The sequence below is a fragment of the Aulostomus chinensis genome, chromosome 3 (assembly GCF_037954235.1).
Source record: "Aulostomus chinensis isolate RoL2024-O1b breed Wild chromosome 3, RoL_Achi_v1.0, whole genome shotgun sequence".
Lineage (NCBI taxonomy): Eukaryota > Metazoa > Chordata > Actinopteri > Syngnathiformes > Aulostomidae > Aulostomus > Aulostomus chinensis.
In genome coordinates, this window is record NC_141322.1 from 8,882,448 (window position 1) to 8,901,545 (window position 19,098).

Here is a 19,098-nt window from a genome sequence, read left to right on the forward strand (position 1 = left end):
TATGGTTCTTTCTTCAAGGTCAAAAGTTTACATCCATCCATCTTCCTCCGCTTATCCTGTTAAGGGTCGTGGGGGGCTGGAGCCCATCCCAGTGGCTTTCGGGCAAGTTGCCAGTCCATCACAGGGCTAACACATATAGACAGACAACCATTCACACTCACAGTCATACCTACGATCAATTCAGGCATACCCAGAGAGAACCCACGCAGGCACAGGGAGAACATGCAAACTCTACACAGAAAGCTCTCGTGCCCGAGCCATGACTCGAACCCAGGACCTTCTTGCTGTGAGGCGACAGTGCTAACCACTGCACCCCTGTGCTACTGTTTACATACATTCCCTTAGTATTGAGTAGTATTGCTTTTGTACTGCATGACTTGGGTCAAACGTTTTGGGTATCCTTCCACAAGCTTCTCAAAGTACTTTGCTGGAATTCTGGCCCATTCCTCCTGACAGAACTGGTGTAACTGAGTCAGGTTTGTTGCTTGCCTCGCTTGCCTTTTCAGATCTGCCCACAAATTTTCAATGAGCTTCAGATCGGGGCTTTGTGATGGCCACTCCTAGACATTGACTTTGTTGTCTTCAAGCCACTTTGTAACTATTTTGGCAATATGCTTCGGGTCATTGTCCATTTGGAGGACCCATTTGTGCCCACGTTTTAGCTTCCTGGCTGATGTCTTGAGATGTTGCCTTAATATTTCCATGTAATGTTCTTTCTTCATTATGCTGTCTATTTTTTGAAGAGCCCCAGTTCCTGCTGCAGCAAAACAGCCCCACAACATGATGCCACCTCCGTGCTTCACAGTTGGTATGGTGTTCTCAAGTTTACAAGCTTCCCCCCTTTTCCTCCAAATGCAACAATGGTCATCATGGCCAAACAGGTGTCTTTTTGCAAACTGTATTCTGGCTTTTTTATGTTTCTTTAGGAGGAATGACTTCCTTCTTGCTGAGTAGCCTTTCAGCCCATGTCGGTGCAGGACTTCACTGTGGATAATGACACTTTCTTAACAGTTTCAGCCAGCATCTTCACAAGGTCTTTAGCTTTTGTTCTGGGGTTGATTTGCACGTCAGACCAAAACACTTTCATCTCTGGGACACAGAGCCCGTGTCCTTCCTGAGCGGTGTGATGGCTGGACAGTCCCATGATGTTTATACTTGCATATAAGTGTTTGAACAGATCAGTGTGCCACCTTCAAGTATTTGGAAATTGCACGCGGGCATGAACCAGACTTGTGGAGCTCCACCATTCTCTCCCTGATTTCTTGGCTGATTTCTTTTGACTTTCCTATGATTTCAAACAAGGGCGCAGAGTGTTTGTGGTGTGGCCTTAATATACATCCCCAGGTGTTCCTTCAATAAACTCCCATGTTGTCAGTTAACATACAGTATCAGGAGCTTCAAAACCCATGAAATCATCATCTGGGCTTTCCCACATTATTTAAAGACAGTACTTTTTGTGTATGTAAACTTTTGACCTCGAAGAAAGTAATATAAAATTCTCTGTGAAATTCCCTCATTATTGTAGCATTTAGCAAAATTAAATAATTTTGGTAATCCTAACTGACCTGAAACAGGAGAGGTTTAGTCTGATTTAACTTCAGACAGTGAGTAAAAAAGTTTTGTGTCTTTTTGCACAGTGTATGTAAACTTCTGGTTTCATCTGTATGACCCCATAAACTGTCTGCATAAATCTCTCTCTATTTGTAGTCAAAGATTTGCCAGTGATGGGGGTGGTTACCGAAGATGCAAAGGAGCAGCTGGTGGAGGCCTCTGCTGTCACCAAGAAGGCCTTTACAACATACCGCCGTGAGACTGAAGCTGAGGAGCACCAAGCAGCCACTGATGGCTCCTCTATACCCATTGCTGACAAGGGCCAGGAGGAGGGCGAGATGAGCGTTGTCATTACCATCATGCAGCCTATATTACGCCTCATGCAGCTGCTCTGTGAGAACCACAACAGAGATCTGCAGGTCTGCTATTGACTTTTAGATTTTATCACTTATACCCACACCTATGTTCTCCATTCATTTATATATATAAATACAACTCTCCCTTAATATTGATTAGATAGGACAGGTAGCCATGCAGATCAAATGATCAATTAAGTGAAATGTTTCTGTTCTTCTCTGCACAGCACAGCATTTGCTGAGCTGCTGGATTGGCTCTAAAAGGACAAAAAATCACATTACTTTCTATGCTTCATTCACTGACAGAGAAATTGTTGGTAAAAGCTCTAAGGAGCATATCTGTTGTAATGTAACCTCCACAATTTCTGCCTTTTAGGTATTTCAAATATTATTTCTTGATGGTTTGGTGAAAAATGAATGTGTAAAGAGTCTATATCTCAGCTATATCTTCCCTCAGAACTTTCTGCGTAACCAGAACAACAAGAACAACTATAATCTGGTATGTGAGACCCTGCAGTTCTTGGACTGTATCTGCGGCAGCACCACAGGTGGTCTGGGGCTGCTTGGACTGTACATCAATGAGAAGAATGTCGGACTCATCAACCAGACTGTGGAAAGTCTGACTGAATACTGCCAGGGTCCCTGTCATGAGAACCAGGTGATGTAGTTAGTCACAGATCTCTCCCTCTCTCTCTCTCTCTCTCTCTCTCTCTCTCTCTCTCTCTCTCTCTCTCTCTCTCTCTCTCTCTCTATATATATATATATATACAGTATATAGATATATGTAGATATAGATAGACATATAGATAGATATATAAATAGATATAGATCAATAGATAGATCGATAGATAGATAGATATGTAGTATATTAGTGTATTTGGTGAAAGTGTGTTGTGTTCTAATGAGACCAAGACTGAATTTTTTTTCAGTGATTCCCAAAAGGGGCAGTGAACAAGTTTAACAAACTTGAAACCGTCACCAATGAAGCATCATGTCTTCGGGCTGCATTAAACCAGAAGTATCTGTTTAGTCAAAGTGAAATAAAACATGAATAGCTCCAAACCTTTTAAATTGATTTTGGTCCTATTTTTACAACTTCTGCAAGAATAGAATTGCATCTAAATGAGATGAAGTTCAACTTTTGGCATGACAGGGACCTCATAAACCGTACAAATCCAAACTAAAGGAGTGGCCCCAGATGCAGTGTTCAGCCTATATGCTGCACCTACAGTACATACAGTAGGCTCGTTACACATATGCGAAGGTGGAAATCACAACTGAAACATAAAGTATGATTCAACTTGTTTCATAACATGGTCAATACATATAGAAGATGTATTGATTATATGTCTACAGCAGAATTAATAAGTTTGTCTCCCACACAGCAGCCCAATTAAGTCAAAGTAGTGTTTTGTGTTCTTCGCACCTTACAGTGTACGCATACACCCAGTCTAGTTTCCTTCTTGCCGTACAATAGTTTGGAGTAAAGTCACCATCCTCCTGATGAAGCCAGAGCCCCAGGTTTTTTGTGTCATTGTGAATGTTTCCATGTACCCAGCAATGGTGCTGCAGTATGTTTTGTGGAACATTGTCACAATAACACAATGAAGTTTAGATATCAGCTTAACAGGACAAGGGAAGCTTGTGAAGGGATTTAGCTGTTTAATTTACTTTTTTTAACAGATAAGTGAAAACTATCCACTACACAAATATGTTCCTCAAACTTGTTGAATCCATTAAAAGCAGAGACACGGATGATTTGTTACAACCATGTCTCACCTAAGCCACACCTTTTACTAGAGTGGACTATTCTTAGTTTTTGATGTGTACACCATCATTAGCTCTGTTTGGCCAGCTGTTTAAAGTCTCGTGAAAACACCAGGAGTTCACTTTTTGAGGCAGCCTGAAATTAATACAGTTTTATGAGTAGAGCAAACATTAAGATTACAATTTCGGTTACAATTTCAATAGACATTATTGTGATGTGTTAGGGGGCATCATATCTGAATAGCTCAATGAATCACAAGAGTACATTGTAAGCCAGGGCACCTTAAAATGACTGGGTTTTCTTATTTAGTCTTTGTGATTTAGTAGGCACATCTGAAGCCCAAATATATGCTGTATATGCAATACCAATGAAAAAAAGTTTTTTTTTATTGCCCCTTGATTTTTTTTTAAATTTAGAGTCTCCTTTTGTCCAACTTATATATCATTTAACTGATTTAAACTTATTGCACATCCCTAATACACCAGCATCATGTGTTTAAGACCTTCCACTTCATTTGAATGTAGAGTGTTGTGCATCGAGGCAATTATAATTTTTATCTTGAATTCAATTGGAAAATATGTAAATATATTGCGGGTTCAGACATTATATATCCATCAGTCAATCAGGACTTGTCTGTTGGTATTGTTTCAAATTGATTAAGCTGATCCATATTTACACTATTTTCCCCACAGAACTGTATTGCTACACATGAATGCAATGGTATTGACATCATCATTGCTCTTATCCTCAATGATATCAATCCACTCGGCAAGAAGAGGATGGACCTGGTGTTGGAGCTCAAAGTGAGTGGTTATCAATGAATTCTGTGTTTCTCACACAGAATCAGAGTTGCATGACTTTCTCTTTCTTTTTGATGTAATGTGACAAAATAAAACTTTCTACCAAACAGAATTTAGTGGGATGGACTGAATATAATGACTTTAAAGACATAAACATCATGTGGTGTTTGAGGCAGGACCCAGAGGCAGAGAATGGAGGGCAGGCAGGACTTGAAATAAATGAAGAGGTTTATTTACAAAGAAAGACTCTGAGAGACACTGGCATATGTAAAGTGACACATAAAGGATCCAACAACAACTGACAAGACAACCAAACTCAAATACACACAGCGAAAGACAAACCAAAAACAGAACACAAGGGCAGGGAAGGAGCTGATAGGGTAAGAGACACTAGGAGCAGGGCTGTGACTGACTAGGACTAATTAACTGAAAAATCACAGATGAAGCACTTAAAAAGGAAACTAAAGTGATAAGCACCCAAAGATAGAGTGGTAGAGCTGACACAATAAAACAGAAACTTCACAGGAGAACAAAAACACAGGATGAAGCCAAAACAAGAAACACTTGAGAACTTAGAAACTAAACAGCTCAAAACTTTCAGTCCATTATAAAACTGGAAATGGTCAAGATGGGACAGTTACAATAGATACATCAATAAAACAAAGTCAGTCAGGCAAAGGGAATCCCTGAATTGCAATTGACTTTGTTAAGATAATAATCAAAGTCACATCCCATTTTCTGAACACTTTGGCTTGACTGAGTTAAGTAAGCCATTCTATGACATGTCAACTTCCCAAAAATTAAAAAAAGATGGAAAACGTGTTGTAACACTGCATCACAAAGTCATCCTGCTGCATGTGCAATATGACCACATACCTAACCATTATAAAGAAAAATACAAGCTTGACTTTCTTGGTTGTGTACATGTTTAATACTGTGAATCAGGAAGAAAACCCCACCTGATTGTTTTTTCTCGTCTACTGTGTCATCCTCCTTTAGAATAATGCCTCCAAGCTGCTTCTTGCCATCATGGAGAGTCGTCATGACAGTGAGAATGCTGAGAGGATACTGTACAATATGAGACCCAAAGAGCTGGTTTGTCTGACAATGCAAAAATTGATAAGTATTATGTAGTAGCCAACTTTTCTGAAACTAAGTTGACATTCTTGCAGGTGGAAGTGATCAAAAAGGCCTACATGCAGGGTGAGATTGAGATAGAGGAGCCACAGGAGAATGAGGATGGAGAGGAGGAGCACTCAGCATCTCCACGCAATGTTGGCCATAATATCTACATCTTGGCACATCAAGTAAGCCATCAAATATCCAGAACACCAGTGGGGAGACAGACTTGCCTGAGAGAAGGTCATCATTGACGGCCAATAGATTTTAAGCAGTCTTACATTTAAAGTGTGTCTTTATTTTAGTCTCCCTTTTTATGAACCTTAGGCAAGCAGCAATAGCAATAGCAGTCTGTTGTCAAGTTTAATGACAACTATACGAGTTTTTTTTTAACATCCCTGCCCTGCAGCCTTGTGGTGAACGAACAGAACATATTGGATTTAAAGAAACAATAAATACCGTACCCCGCCTCTCGCCCGAAGGCTGCTGGGATAAGACCCTTAACATGATAAGTGGTAGAAAATGGATGGATGGAATAAATAGCATGTGCTGCACCCAACTGCTCGATACCAAGAATGTTTACGTTAATTGGGAATAAGGTGCAAATTTTAAATTTGACAATAATAGAACACTTGATAAATATGTGTGACCAATCCATCGTTGATCATTGTCATTTCAGCTAGCTCGTCACAACAAGGAACTGCAGGCCATGTTGAAACCAGGTGGAACGTATGGAGAGGGGGATGAGGCCCTGGAGTTTTACGCCAAACACACAGCTCAGATTGAGGTCTGTCATTAGCCCTCTTTAGACAGAAATTCACCATTAGCAACATTAAAATGGACCCACTATTATTACACAGAACCAACCAGTGGAACACTGTCCCATTTTGATTTAATTTAGCAGCTTTCTGGCTATTCCCTTTACACAAATGTCAATTTGCCACTTTCACTATCCCTGCTGCCCGCTCAAAGGCAAAATGATGCAACATGTTCATCCACTTTCCACAGTGGTGTAAAAGGGGCTATAGGTTCACTTAACAGCTAAATTTTGCCTTTTTCTGCATGTTTATTGATTTTTTTCAACTGAAACTGCAAGTTCCTCAGACAAGGCATACTTCTGCCAAGGTGAGCTGAGCCCAGCAAGGAGGGAACTCTCTCATCCCTGTACACGTGTGTGTGTTTGTGTGTTTGACTGTTCTGTAGAGAGAGGGAGATGAAACCTGATAATATGTAGACTTTCATAACAAGTTGCCTAATATGTGCATTAAACAGCCACAAAATTTTAATTTCCTTGACACATTTTGCACTGCCAGAATTTTGATGAAAACTGGCCTCATTTAGGTTTTGCGTAACCCTTTCCAGGCAACCTCAACTAAAAACTATCATAAGGCATATGTGTCACTTACATGTGAGGGGATTGAGAGCAGTTTTGAATGACAGCTGCGTTGAGAGGTATGATACTGTTTTTCTTGGCATGCTCTTTGGTCTTGACAGAATGACAAGCACCTTTGGCATGTAAGCTTGTTGTCCTAAATGCACACAAGGAGAAGGAATGCTTAGTGTTCACAGTGTTCTATTCTTGAGGTGTTGGTTCAATCACCCTCATATGCTGACATGCATATTACTTATTATTATAAACTTAAATTATTATTACAAAAACAGATTCCCATAAACCATGACTCAAGGTTTACTTGCCAGCTGCAGTGCGATCAGTGGCTGCTGTTGTGCTTCTGTTCAGATTGTGCGACTGGATCGCACCATGGAGCAGATTGTCTTCCCTGTGCCCAACATCTGTGAGTTCCTCACTCAAGAGTCCAAGTTGCGTGTCTACTACACCACAGAGCGTGATGAGCAAGGCAGCAAGATCAATGACTTCTTCCTGCGTTCTGAGGACCTCTTTAATGAGATGAACTGGCAGAAGAAGCTGCGAGGTACTCAAGAGGCCACTGGAAACACAAACACAGTACCCTGTGCGTCTTTTTCCTCAAATCTTTATCTGTTAGTTTCTGGTTTATATGCTCTCCTCTTGGTTCACCTGCAGACTCCTTGTCTTCACTTAAACACGTTGGAGATCCCCTTCACACATACACTGGTCATGTGCAAACAAACTATTTTCACTTCATTTTGACTTATCTCTGAAGATCTCATAAGATTTGGAATAATAAAAATTCAAAATGTGAAGGCAGCAGGTATAAACATTATATCACACCCTTGATGGTGGTGTGCTGATATCCTTATTCTACATAATATCCTCAAACACAATAGTTTTTTCTTTAAACATTTTTAGCAGAATATCCCGTACCAGTTATATAGGATATGTGTGAAAGGGTCTGCCATCTGCTCTTTGAGCTCTGATGCATGGAGAGATGCAAGTGGAGAGAATTAAAACTTTTATAAGGAAGTTATAGTAATTATGGTATAGAATAGGTTTATAGTTAAGATGCTGTTGTGATATACACTTTATTGTCAATTTATTAGATGCACTTTATCACCATTATCAATTAATTTATTAAAAAACATGTATTGTTTCTTTTCATTTATTTATTCTTTATAAATGGGGATGGAGCATTTGTGATGTGTGCAATTTTTGGGGGGAAATTTTGAACATTAACAAGATTTAATTAGAATAAAGTTATGACATGTTGTCATAATGGCCCTCATTTATCAAACGAGCGTACAAACCAGCGCAAATATGAGTGGAGATATCAGCGTATGACAGGACTCACAAGAGATTTACGAAACATGCATATCACACCAATCCCAGAGTAAGAACAAGAGGCTGTTGATAAATTTGGCTGCTGAAATCTATCATCATTATCATATTCAGCCCTCTATAAATGCACAGTTTAGAAGCCACATCCCTAGAGTTTACGATATGGAGAGACGCAAGAAGAAAAACATGGAGAAAAAAAACTTTCAGCGGCTGAAGTAGAGACACTCATGAGTCCGGCATTTAGTATTGTTTGGTAGGTTTGGTTGGTTTGAAATCAGGTATGAAGGGCAAGCAAAAAAAATGCGGTGTGGAGAGAAATTACAGCTGTGATCATGTAAGGGAAATTCTCCTTGTAGATCGTTGAGAGTTGCTAATTCTCTGAAGAATTACAGACTCGGTGTGATGAATCAAGTCTCTTTAATACATGCAGCATGGAGAGAAGACTGCTGAGTATTCTCTGCTGATCTGTACAATGATCCTACCTTTTATACCATTCAACAACAAAGGGGCAGATGATTTCCACATCAAAGCAATGACTATAGGGTATAGGAAATAACACCTGTTAAATATTTGCTTCTCAACTCCCCCCTTCATCCTGTTCGATTGCCCTTTTGTGCCTTGAGGTCAGGGTGGCCACAGGAACTCATAAAATACTTCCTGAGACTACTACCTCTGACCTGTGACCTATCTATTAAGTCAATTCCTACATTCCTCCCTTTTGACACAACGTGTCAACAACACATATTTAGGAATTACATTAAATCTTAATTCTGACAAATCATTGATCACAGACCCAAGGAGGGAAGAAAACAAAAAACAAAAAACAAAACCAGAACAAAAACAAAACCAAAGCAAACCATAGTTACACAAACTCATGCCTGTTTTGATGTCATCTTCTCTTGGGGTCTCCTGATGCTGTACTGGTGGCATACCAATGCCACTCCTCCCTTTTGTGTGTCCTTGCGCCCTCGATGATAAGTGTCCATTGACATCATTAGGAGGAAAAAATGTTATTCTAGATAGGTAAGGGTAGTTGCAACATGGGGGAGACAGGTGAGAGAGCAGCAGATTTTGAAACAGTGCTGTATCTGCGGCTGCATTATCCTGTGACACTGGGTCAGCTGACCCTGTGTGAGCTGGACATTTGCATACTGCTATTGAGGCTGGTAGCAGTAATGCAGACAGAAAATTAAAAATTTACTTTTAAAGTGGTGAGTGTGACTTCGAAACATAATAGGGTCTTCGCCAGGGACTGGCTCAGGCCCTAATAATAAGAGATCTGTGAGCGATGAGTTTACCTGTAGAGGTAAGGAAAACACGGTTTTTCCACAATGCATGGAAGTTATGGCAAACATTAAATGCATATTGAAAATGAGAATGTAGACTGTCATAGCTTGTCCTTTACCTGGAATGAAAGCCAAGGTTAGTGCAAACAATTCACATCCAAGTTTAACGTTTACCATTGAAAGTGAAAGCAAACCATAATTGTGAGTCAGGGTGAACAGGAATGAAACCAACAAGAATCTGCCAGAACCTGTGACTTTAGCGTTGACAGTTGGAGCTGGATGTTGAACAGCTTTATTTACTTCCCTCAAATCTTGGACTGGTCTCCAACTTCCATTTGGTGTCTTTACAGGCTAGATGGGGGTGTTACATGGTGAATCAGGGCATCCCACAATGGCACTTTGATTTATGACCCTCAGGTGTGTGCATGTGTCCAGATTTAACAACTACCTCCTTGATTCTTAAGGTTCAGGAATCAATTTAGGTGGTGGTTTAGCTTCTAATGTTAATTGCATGCATTGATGATATGTGATAACTGGTTTATCATCATTGCTATGAGTGTCAGGGTGTGTACTTATGTCAATGTGCTACTCAATGCTCTGACCTACTTCCGCTGTTTCCTATGGTTGTGTCACTGGGAGTCCGGGAGAATGGACAGACAGTTCTTCAGGTAGTGCATGCAGCCAGGAGTCGTCTTGCTGGAAGTTGTGTGGGGTAGCACAGTTACTTGAGATGTGCCCATAGCCTTCGCATTTATCGCATCCCAACCTGCCATCCGTTCGACTTGGACCTACAGGCTGTGGATTCATTCTTTTCCTTCCTCTGCCTGTCTGGTGAGACCATTGTCCTGGTACACGATGCTGTTGACCCCCCTGCTGGTAGAACATTAACTGAGCCGTCTGGAGTTTTCTTGCCTGCTTGAAATCTAGCTCCACCTTATTTCTTTTGGCATGCAGAATATGTGTCCACACAGTTGCCATTGGCTCAGTTTCCCAGCCGACACAGGTAGCCATGACTCGGTTCTTAAGATCACCTTGGAGACCATTCACCAGTGCAGTCTTCAACAGGTCGCTGTATGCCTCATTGTCTGCATCTATACCAGAGTGAGCTGCAAAGACAGTTTCCAGGCGTGCACGATAATCAGCAGCTGACTCACCCTCCTTCTGTTTGGTTGTGAATTTCAGGCCAGCATATTCTGAGGGGGTATGCTGCACGCACTGCAGTATACAGCGTATTCATCATTCTGGCAAAGTCCCGTGTTCCAACTGCAGGGCTTGTGGACCACTGTGCAGGTCGAATGTTGGCCCATCGGAGCTTGAAACATTTGAGACAAACTGCCTCGACTTCCTGCAGGGTTGGATTGTACATTGACTACAACTGATGCAGAGCTGTGATCCATTTCTCACCTCCAGTCTTTTGTTGATCAGGTAGCTCCTCAGCAATTTCCTTCAGTTCATCTGGATGCCATGGCCTGTACACAAACACCTCTGGATCCCAATGTGCATGTGCATCATCCCCCATTGGTCGTGGTTGGGGGTTGGGAAACATCATCATAGGCATTTAGGGTACACCCCCTTTATCTTCTTGACTCCGTAACCAGTAGTTGAAAGATGCTGCTATAGGTTTCTTGGGAGAAACAATGTCAGTCTGCTGAGTTTTTGGAGTCAGAGAGAGAGAACAGACACGTCAGGGTACAAATCTCTGTGCTCCTCCTTTCCTTAAGAAGTTCCTTGTTGAGGGTCAGTTGCCGCTGTGGTCCCCTGTGGGGGAGTGTTTTCTGGAGGAGGGGCTGCAGACGTGGAGACAGCATATGGAGGAGGCAGAGCCATTTCTTCATTTCTAACCCTACATTTTTTCCTCTTTCTTTCACACGTACTCTCTCCTTTCATTTCTTGCTTCAACATCAATCCTGTTACCGACTTAGCTTCTCTTATCTCTGCTTCTCTTTCCCACTTTTGGTAAGCTTGCCAGTCCATCTTTTTCTTCCCTACTTTCTCTCCCTTCATGTGTTCTTCTAACAATACCCTACACCTTCTTAAACAATCAGGGCTCAATGTGCCTATCAATGGAAACACCTCCTGAGTAACATAGTGCCAAAGTGGAACATCCTCAACCACATTTATTCCCCATTTTTCTGCCATTATTTTATCAGGACCAGTAAGAGGGTCAGGTTTTAGTTTCCCCGTTTTGTTCCCCATAATTCTACCCGACTCACTACTGGGACAGGAGTGCTTTAGACTCTCAATGGGCTTATCAGTCACACAGATTTATTCCACAATCACACTGATCTTCCCATACAAGTATGGTTGGATCTTGTCATCCACACACTACCTTTGAGTAACTCGTTCAGCCGGGTATTTTGTATGACCAAGTCCGAGCAACGTACCCCTTTAGTATGAGAACATACTAGACACTGAATGAGTCCCAACAAAGTTTATTTTTTATTATTCTCATAGGTTCTTCACTCATACACCCATTTTATTGTGATGGGACATCCTATATTATGATATATAATGTTAGTATATCATTACTTTATATATTTAATGACCTTAGCATCAACCGCTCTTCTTTTCACCTCAGGTTATATCTATAAGGATTATCTAGAACTCCTTACTATTTCTTAATAACACACAACACATAACACATACGTAGACAAACACACAACGTTGTAAACACACACACACACACACACACACACATATATATATATATATATATATATATATATATATATACATATATATATATATATATATATATATAGAGAGAGAGAGAGAGATCCTCTTGCTGCATAGATATCTCTCGTCTTTTTTAGTTTTTTGTTTTTCTTTCTTTTTACCTCCAACATCCAAGACTACACAAGAATTGCTTGGAAGTTGTCCCAAGAATACACAAGAATTACATGGGAAACTTAAACTCAGCTTTTTACCTCCAACTTCCAAGACTACACAAGAATTACATGGGAAACTTAAACTCAGCTTTTTACCTCCAACTTCCAAGACTACACAAGAATTATATGGAAGTTGTCCCAAGACTACACAAGAATTACATGGGAACTCGCGGTTGCGACCACACAGGAATTACACAACTCGTGTAGAGATTGATTCATAACACGTACTTACTCATGATAAATAGATGGAGCGTCTGTTGTCCGCCACCCGCTCCTGACCTCAGGCGGGATCCTGTCCTCCATTTGTCGGAGCGGAACTTTCCCTTAGTCGTATGAGACTCCTGCCAGCAGTTGACCCTCAGTCCAGGTGCAGGCGTAAGTCAGCAGAGCGTCCATCCCATCCTCATCGCCAAATATGTAAGGGAAATTCTCCTTGTAGATCGTTGAGAGTTGTTAATTCTCTGAAGAATTACAGACTCGGTGTGATGAATCAAGTCTCTTTAATACATGCAGCATGGAGAGAAGACTGCTGAGTATTCTCTGCTGATCTGTACAATGACCCTACCTTTTATACCATTCAACAACAAAGGGGCAGATGATTTCCACATCAAAGCAATGACTATAGAGTATAGGACATAACACCTGTTAAATATTTGCTTCTCAACTCCCCCTTCATCCTGTTCGATTGCCCTTTTGTGCCTTGAGGTCAGGGTGGCCACAGGAACTCATAAAATACTTCCTGAGACTACTACCTCTGACCTGTGACCTATCTATTAAGTCAGTTCCTACATTCAACCGCATTTCTACACTCAGATATGGAATATTTAAATTTCTACATCTGTGATAGTTAATCAGAATCAGAATACTTGATTCATCCCCAAGGGAAATTCTGTTTGTAACAGTGCTCCACTCAACTAATAAACAGGGAATGAAAAAGAACAAGGCTATGCAAGATTATAAAACATTTAATGGTTAAACATTTGATATGACGTAGTTTTCCCACTAAGAATAAAAAAAAATCCTGAAATGGTCTGATCTAAATGAATCACATCGAATTGTTCGAGCTATGTGTCCAACAAATAAAATAATAATTGTGTGCGTAACTCACCGATGAGATCACTCCGACCATGCAGTGCGCCCTCCTGTAACCAAGTACCTACGCTGCTGTTTTGAAAAATTAACGAGTGGGCTACCATATTCAGAATACTCATTCTGGCATCACTGATTACTTACTCATTCAGAGATGGTGGCATCAGATGCACATGGGTGCTATCAATCGCTCCAATCACATTTGGAAATCTCATAAAATTCCCTTTTAATCACAGTTTGCTGAGCACCATGATACAGGAATTGAATATTCTCAGCAGAGAGGGAACTTATCGCCCTCAAAACTGCTGGCATAGTTCAGCTGATTGACAGCTGGGTTATGCCAGACCTATCACCCATCTCCCGCTGAAAGGACCCAGTGAACAAAAACCCCAAGATGGATAGCACCTGCACTGGCACAGGTATGGTGTTGGAACGCCTTAATTGGGGTTCTAGGTTGTGGCATAACTCCAGGAGGAGACGCCAAGGGAGACAAAAACGACTCATGGGCCACTCAACACTGTCCTGGAATAGATCTTGGTGGTCCGAAAAACCCTCTTGTCTGATGTGCGAGTTAGGATCCTCTAACAGAGCCAGATCTGCCATCCCTGAGCCGTAACCATCTCAGACAAAGCTGTCATTTAGGTGGCTGACTAAAGTTTCATCTATCACATCACAGATCTGTTACTATCGTAATTGCTTTCAACTACGGGATTGTTTGTCGACCTAATTAAAGTGGCGTTCCATGCACCTATTCAAATTGAAAGGGTAATCGGTTTCACAATTATATATTTAAAGATTATTTTTTTAATTAATAGACCACATATTTAAGTCAAGTCAATTTTATTTATATAGCGCCTAATCACAACAAAAGTTATCTCATGACACTTTACAAGTAAATCAAGTCTAGTACCACACTCCTTCAATGAATTTACACCCAACAATTCTCCATCAGCAAACACATCAGGCAACAGGGCGGATGAAAACCTTCCTTTTAACAGGCAGGAACGTCAAGCAGATCCAGGCTCAATGGGGACGGCCTTCTGCTTTGATCGGTAGGGGGAAAAGAGAGCAGGAGAGCAGGTCAGAGACAGGGACAGATAATGGAGGAAGACCGATATACAGAAGGAAAGAGAGGGACAGAGAAAAAGAGAGAGAGAAAAGGAAGAGACTGACATGACATTCAAGTTATAAAAGTTATAACCAATCTACTTCATGCACATTGCCATAGACAGACAGAGGAAGTGTTGTGTAGCTTTGCAACATTGCAACAGCAGGGCAGAGATAAAGAGAGATCATGGCAGATATACAGAAGGAAAGAGAGGGACAGAGAAAAAGAGAGAGAAAGGGAAGAGACTGATGGGCAGACAGGGATGTGAGCAGGTGGTGCTACGGGTGGCTGCTTGAGCCTCTTCAGGTCTGTAGCCTCCTCCAGCAGCACCCGGGATCTGGGATGTGGGGAGCCTGAAGGCTCTGGAGAAGAAGACGAGTTAGTAACAGAAATGAGTATGATTTATACATGACACATATAGGAGGACAGAGAGGAAAGATAGGAAGAGAGAGAAGCCCAGTGCACCATGGGAGATCCCCCGGCAGTCTAAGCTTATAGCAGCATATCTAAAAGCCAGCCTAAGCAGCCCTAACTATATGATTTATCAAAAAGGAAGGTCTTAAGTCTGCTCTTACAGGTAGAGAGGATGTCTGCATCCTGGACCGAAACTGGGGGACGGTTCCACAGGAGGGGAGCCTGATAGCTGAAGGCTCTGGTTCCCATTCTACTTTTAGAAACTCTAGGAACCATAAGTAACCCTGCATCCTAGGAGCAAAGAGTTCTAGCTTGGTAATAAGAGACTATAAGCTCTGTCCAATATGAAGGTGCCTGACTGTTGAGGACTTTGTATGTTAGAAGGAGCAATTTGAATTCTATTCTGAATTTGACAGGGAGCCAATGCAGAGAAGCCAGTACAGGAGAGACATGGTCTCTTCTACTAGTTCTCGTCAACACGCAGGCAGCAGCGTTTTGGACCAGCTGGAGAGTCTTTAGGGATTTACTGGTACAGCCTGATTGAAGGGAATTGCAGTCATCCAGCCTGGAAGTGACAAGAGCATGGACTAATTTTTCTGCATCTTTTTGAGACAGGATGTGCCTGATCTTAGCGATGTTATGTAAATGAAAGAAAGCAGTCTTAGAGATTTGCTTAATGTGGGAGTTAAAGGACAAATCCTGATCAAAGAGAACTCCTAGGTTCCTTACAGTTGTGCTGGGGGCCAAAGTAATGCCATCCAGGGTACCTACAGTATCTCATAAGATAGGGTGTCTCTAAGATGTTTTGGGCCCAGCACAATAACATCTGTTTTATCAGAGTTTTATAAAAGGAAATTATGTGTCATCCAAGTTTTTATCTCATTTAGACTGGCCTCCAGTTTAGTCAGCTGATTTGTTTCATGTGGTTGCATTGATAAGTACAGTTGCGTATCGTCTGCATAGCAGTGAAAATTAATTGAGTGTTTCCTAATAATGTGACCTAGAGAAAGCATGTATAGGGTGAAGAGGATTGGTCCAAGCACAGAGCCTTGTGGAACACCATAACTGACTACAGTTGTTTCAGAGAGGTTATCGTTAGTTTGTACAAACTGAGATCGACCTAGTAAATATGACCTAAACCAATTTAGTGCAGTTCCTTTAATGGCAATGATATGTTCCAGTCACTGTAGAAGGATATGGTGGTCAATGGTATCAAAAGCTGCACTAAGATCTAATTGGATGAGCACAGAGACGAGTCCCTCATCTGATGCTAGTAGGAGGTCACTGGTAACTTTAACTAGTGCTGTTTCTGTGCTATGATGAATCCTGAAACCTGACTGGAAATCCTCTAATTGGCTGTTGCTGTGGAGAAAGTCACACAGCTGTTTAGCAACTGCTTTCTAAAGAGTCTCCAGCTGGTCCAGAACGCTGCAGCGAGGGTTTTGACGGGAGTTAAGAAGAGAGAACACATCTCTCCCACTTTAGCTTCTCTCCACTGGCTTCCTGTAGGATCTAGAATCGACTTCAAAGTCCTTCTGCTAACTTATAAGGCTCTCAATGATAAAGCTCCATCCTATTTGAAAGAGCTCATTAGTCCCTACTGTCCGACCAGAGCACTCCGCTCCCAGAATGCAGGTCTTTTAGTGACTCCCAGTATCAATACAAACAGACTGGGAGGTAGAGCTTTTAGTTACTGGGCTCCTCTACTTTGGAACCAGCTCTCTCCATGGGTCAGAGAGGCAGACACTTTAACTACGTTTAAGTCCAGGCTTAAGACCTTCCTCTATGACAGAGCCTTCAGTTAGGACTGGTTCAGGTAGCTCTGAACCATTGATAGCTATGCTGCTATAGGCTTAGACTGCTGGGGGACACATCAGGTTACATTGAGCCCTTCCCTCCTCTCCTCTCCTCTCCCCCTCTCTCCTCCTCTCCTCCCTGCACATTTTACTTGTTGCACTTTGTAGTTTGGCCTTGGTGTCTCGCAGTCTCTCTGTGTTTCCACAGATCCACCGGAGCCCCAACCGCCGCCTGCATCGCCCCCCCCCCCCCTTATTCCCTACTGTTACACCGGCCTGCGCTCCCCTTCCATGAACAAGTCTGCCATCCAGTCCCCCATCAAGCTGGCTTGCTCTCCCTGCCTCCCCTACCAGAAGCTTCCTTCTTCAGCTGTTATTAACATTTCCGTGTTTCCCACATTTTGTATTGTAAACTGTTTTCTTGTCCGTAACAACATCTACTGCACGTCTGTCCGTCCTGGGTGAGGGATCCCTCCTCTGTTGCTCACCCTGAGGTTTCTCAGATTTTTCCCTGTTAAAAGGGTTTTCTATGGAGTTTTTCCTCAGTCGATGTGAGGGTCTAAGGGCAGAGGATGTTGTTATGATGCCATGTGAAGCCCTTTGAGACAAACTGTTTGTGAAAACGGGCTATACAAATAAAATTGCCTTGCCTTGCCTTGCCTTTCTCCAGAATTTTGGAGAGAAAAGGAAGATTTGATATTGGTCTGTAGTTGGGCAAAACTTCTGGATCCAGGGTTGCTTTTTTGAGAAGGGGTCTAATTACTGCTACTTTAAAGGACTGAGGGACGTAACCAGATAACAAGGACACATTGAATATGTCTGAGAGACATACCCTAACCCTAACCCTAATGGGAGAAAAACTATCAAAATGTATGTCTGGTCCTCCAGCTGCCTCTCAGGTTTCTGAGGTTATAGTTGCATTTTGTTGGCATATGGCAGGAGGAGATGAATTTTCTCTCTAATAAGTACAATTTTGTCATTGAATAAGTCCATGAAGTCTTTGCTACCCAGGGAAACAGGAATACTTGGTTCAATAGAGCTGTGGCTCTCTGTCAGTCTGGCTACAGTACTGAAGAGGAACCTGGGGTTGTTCTTCTGCTCCTCGATTAGTGCCAAGTAGTAGGCTGCTCTAGCTATATGGAGGGCTTTCTTATAGATTTTAAGGCTAGCTTGCCAGACTATATGTGACTCCTCCAGTTTGGAGAAGCGCCATATTCTCTCTAGTTTCTGGGTTTTTTGTTGAAGCTGTCTGGTTTCTGAATTGTACCAAGGTGCTTGTTTCCTTGGATTTATAGATTTCTTTTTTAGTGGGTCAATTGACTCCATATTTACCATAGAGATTTGTCGTGACGTACACATCTTCATCAGAGACACGACTGATGTTCTGATCTCATCTGATCTGCTGTTCAAACAACTCTCCGACTTCTGTCCATGAACCACAAGTCAACTCATGTCAAATCTAAATTTGCATACACAAACTCAGACCTGGCATAATATTTCATCACAGAATACGCTCACACTCAAATTGATAAATGCCACAGCTTGCGTAAAAATGAACGTATGCACATTTTATGCTTATTTTCGGTCTTATTGGGTCGGTTTGATAAATGAAGGCCATATCTTCAGCATCAACTCATATGGATTTGAAGGACAAAATATTGGGAGCACCCTCAAGAATACCCCTGCAGTTCAAGGGCACCACTAAATTGCATTAAACAGATTCAATCAAAAAACAATAGGGATACAGGATTTATTGGCCAAATTCCCCCATATTAAATTGTCATAGCAGGAGTATTGACCCTGAATTTCAAAAATTGCTGCATCCCATCATACTAAACATTATACCTCTAAGGAAGGGAAATTGTTCTATACTGTACCACTTTCATGAAAGGTGAACCTAATAAATTTGGCAGTCAATTGTTGTTTGAAGAGAGTACTGTTAGCCATGTGAGTGTGACTTAATGGATGATGAAACAATCATTTGGAAAATATAGTGTCAGACTTTCTTATATTTCCACAGAGCGCAATTAAACAAAAAATATTAAAGATGATGTCAATCTTCCATTCTTTTTGGTCTCAAGTGACCACCAATTTTACAGGATTGTTCTCCTGCTGAGGAGAGAATATAATCTGTCTTGTTTTTAGCCTTGACTGAATTGATGCCTTGTCGTCTTTATTTGTTTTTCTCTTTTATTAAAAGAGGTGGCTAT

At 41.5% G+C, this 19,098-nt stretch overlaps 1 protein-coding gene across 14 annotated transcripts in view; it reads left to right on the plus strand.

Annotated features, from left to right (window-relative positions):
* itpr1b (inositol 1,4,5-trisphosphate receptor, type 1b) overlaps positions 1–19,098 on the plus strand; it is a 133,533-nt gene that overhangs the window by 86,962 nt on the left and 27,473 nt on the right. For 8 of the 14 annotated variants that reach the window (XM_086198470.1, XM_086198478.1, XM_086198473.1 and 5 more), the window contains 7 exons: positions 1,708–1,970; positions 2,365–2,565; positions 4,368–4,478; positions 5,475–5,570; positions 5,648–5,782; positions 6,274–6,381; positions 7,333–7,564. In XM_086198470.1, the coding sequence (XP_086054596.1) occupies positions 1,708–1,970; positions 2,365–2,565; positions 4,368–4,478; positions 5,475–5,570; positions 5,648–5,782; positions 6,274–6,381; positions 7,333–7,564 (1,146 nt within the window). The remainder of the gene's footprint in view (positions 1–1,707; positions 1,971–2,364; positions 2,566–4,367; positions 4,479–5,474; positions 5,571–5,647; positions 5,783–6,273; positions 6,382–7,332; positions 7,565–19,098) is intronic. The other 6 variants (XM_086198482.1, XM_086198475.1, XM_086198483.1 and 3 more) reach the window with 2 other exon arrangements.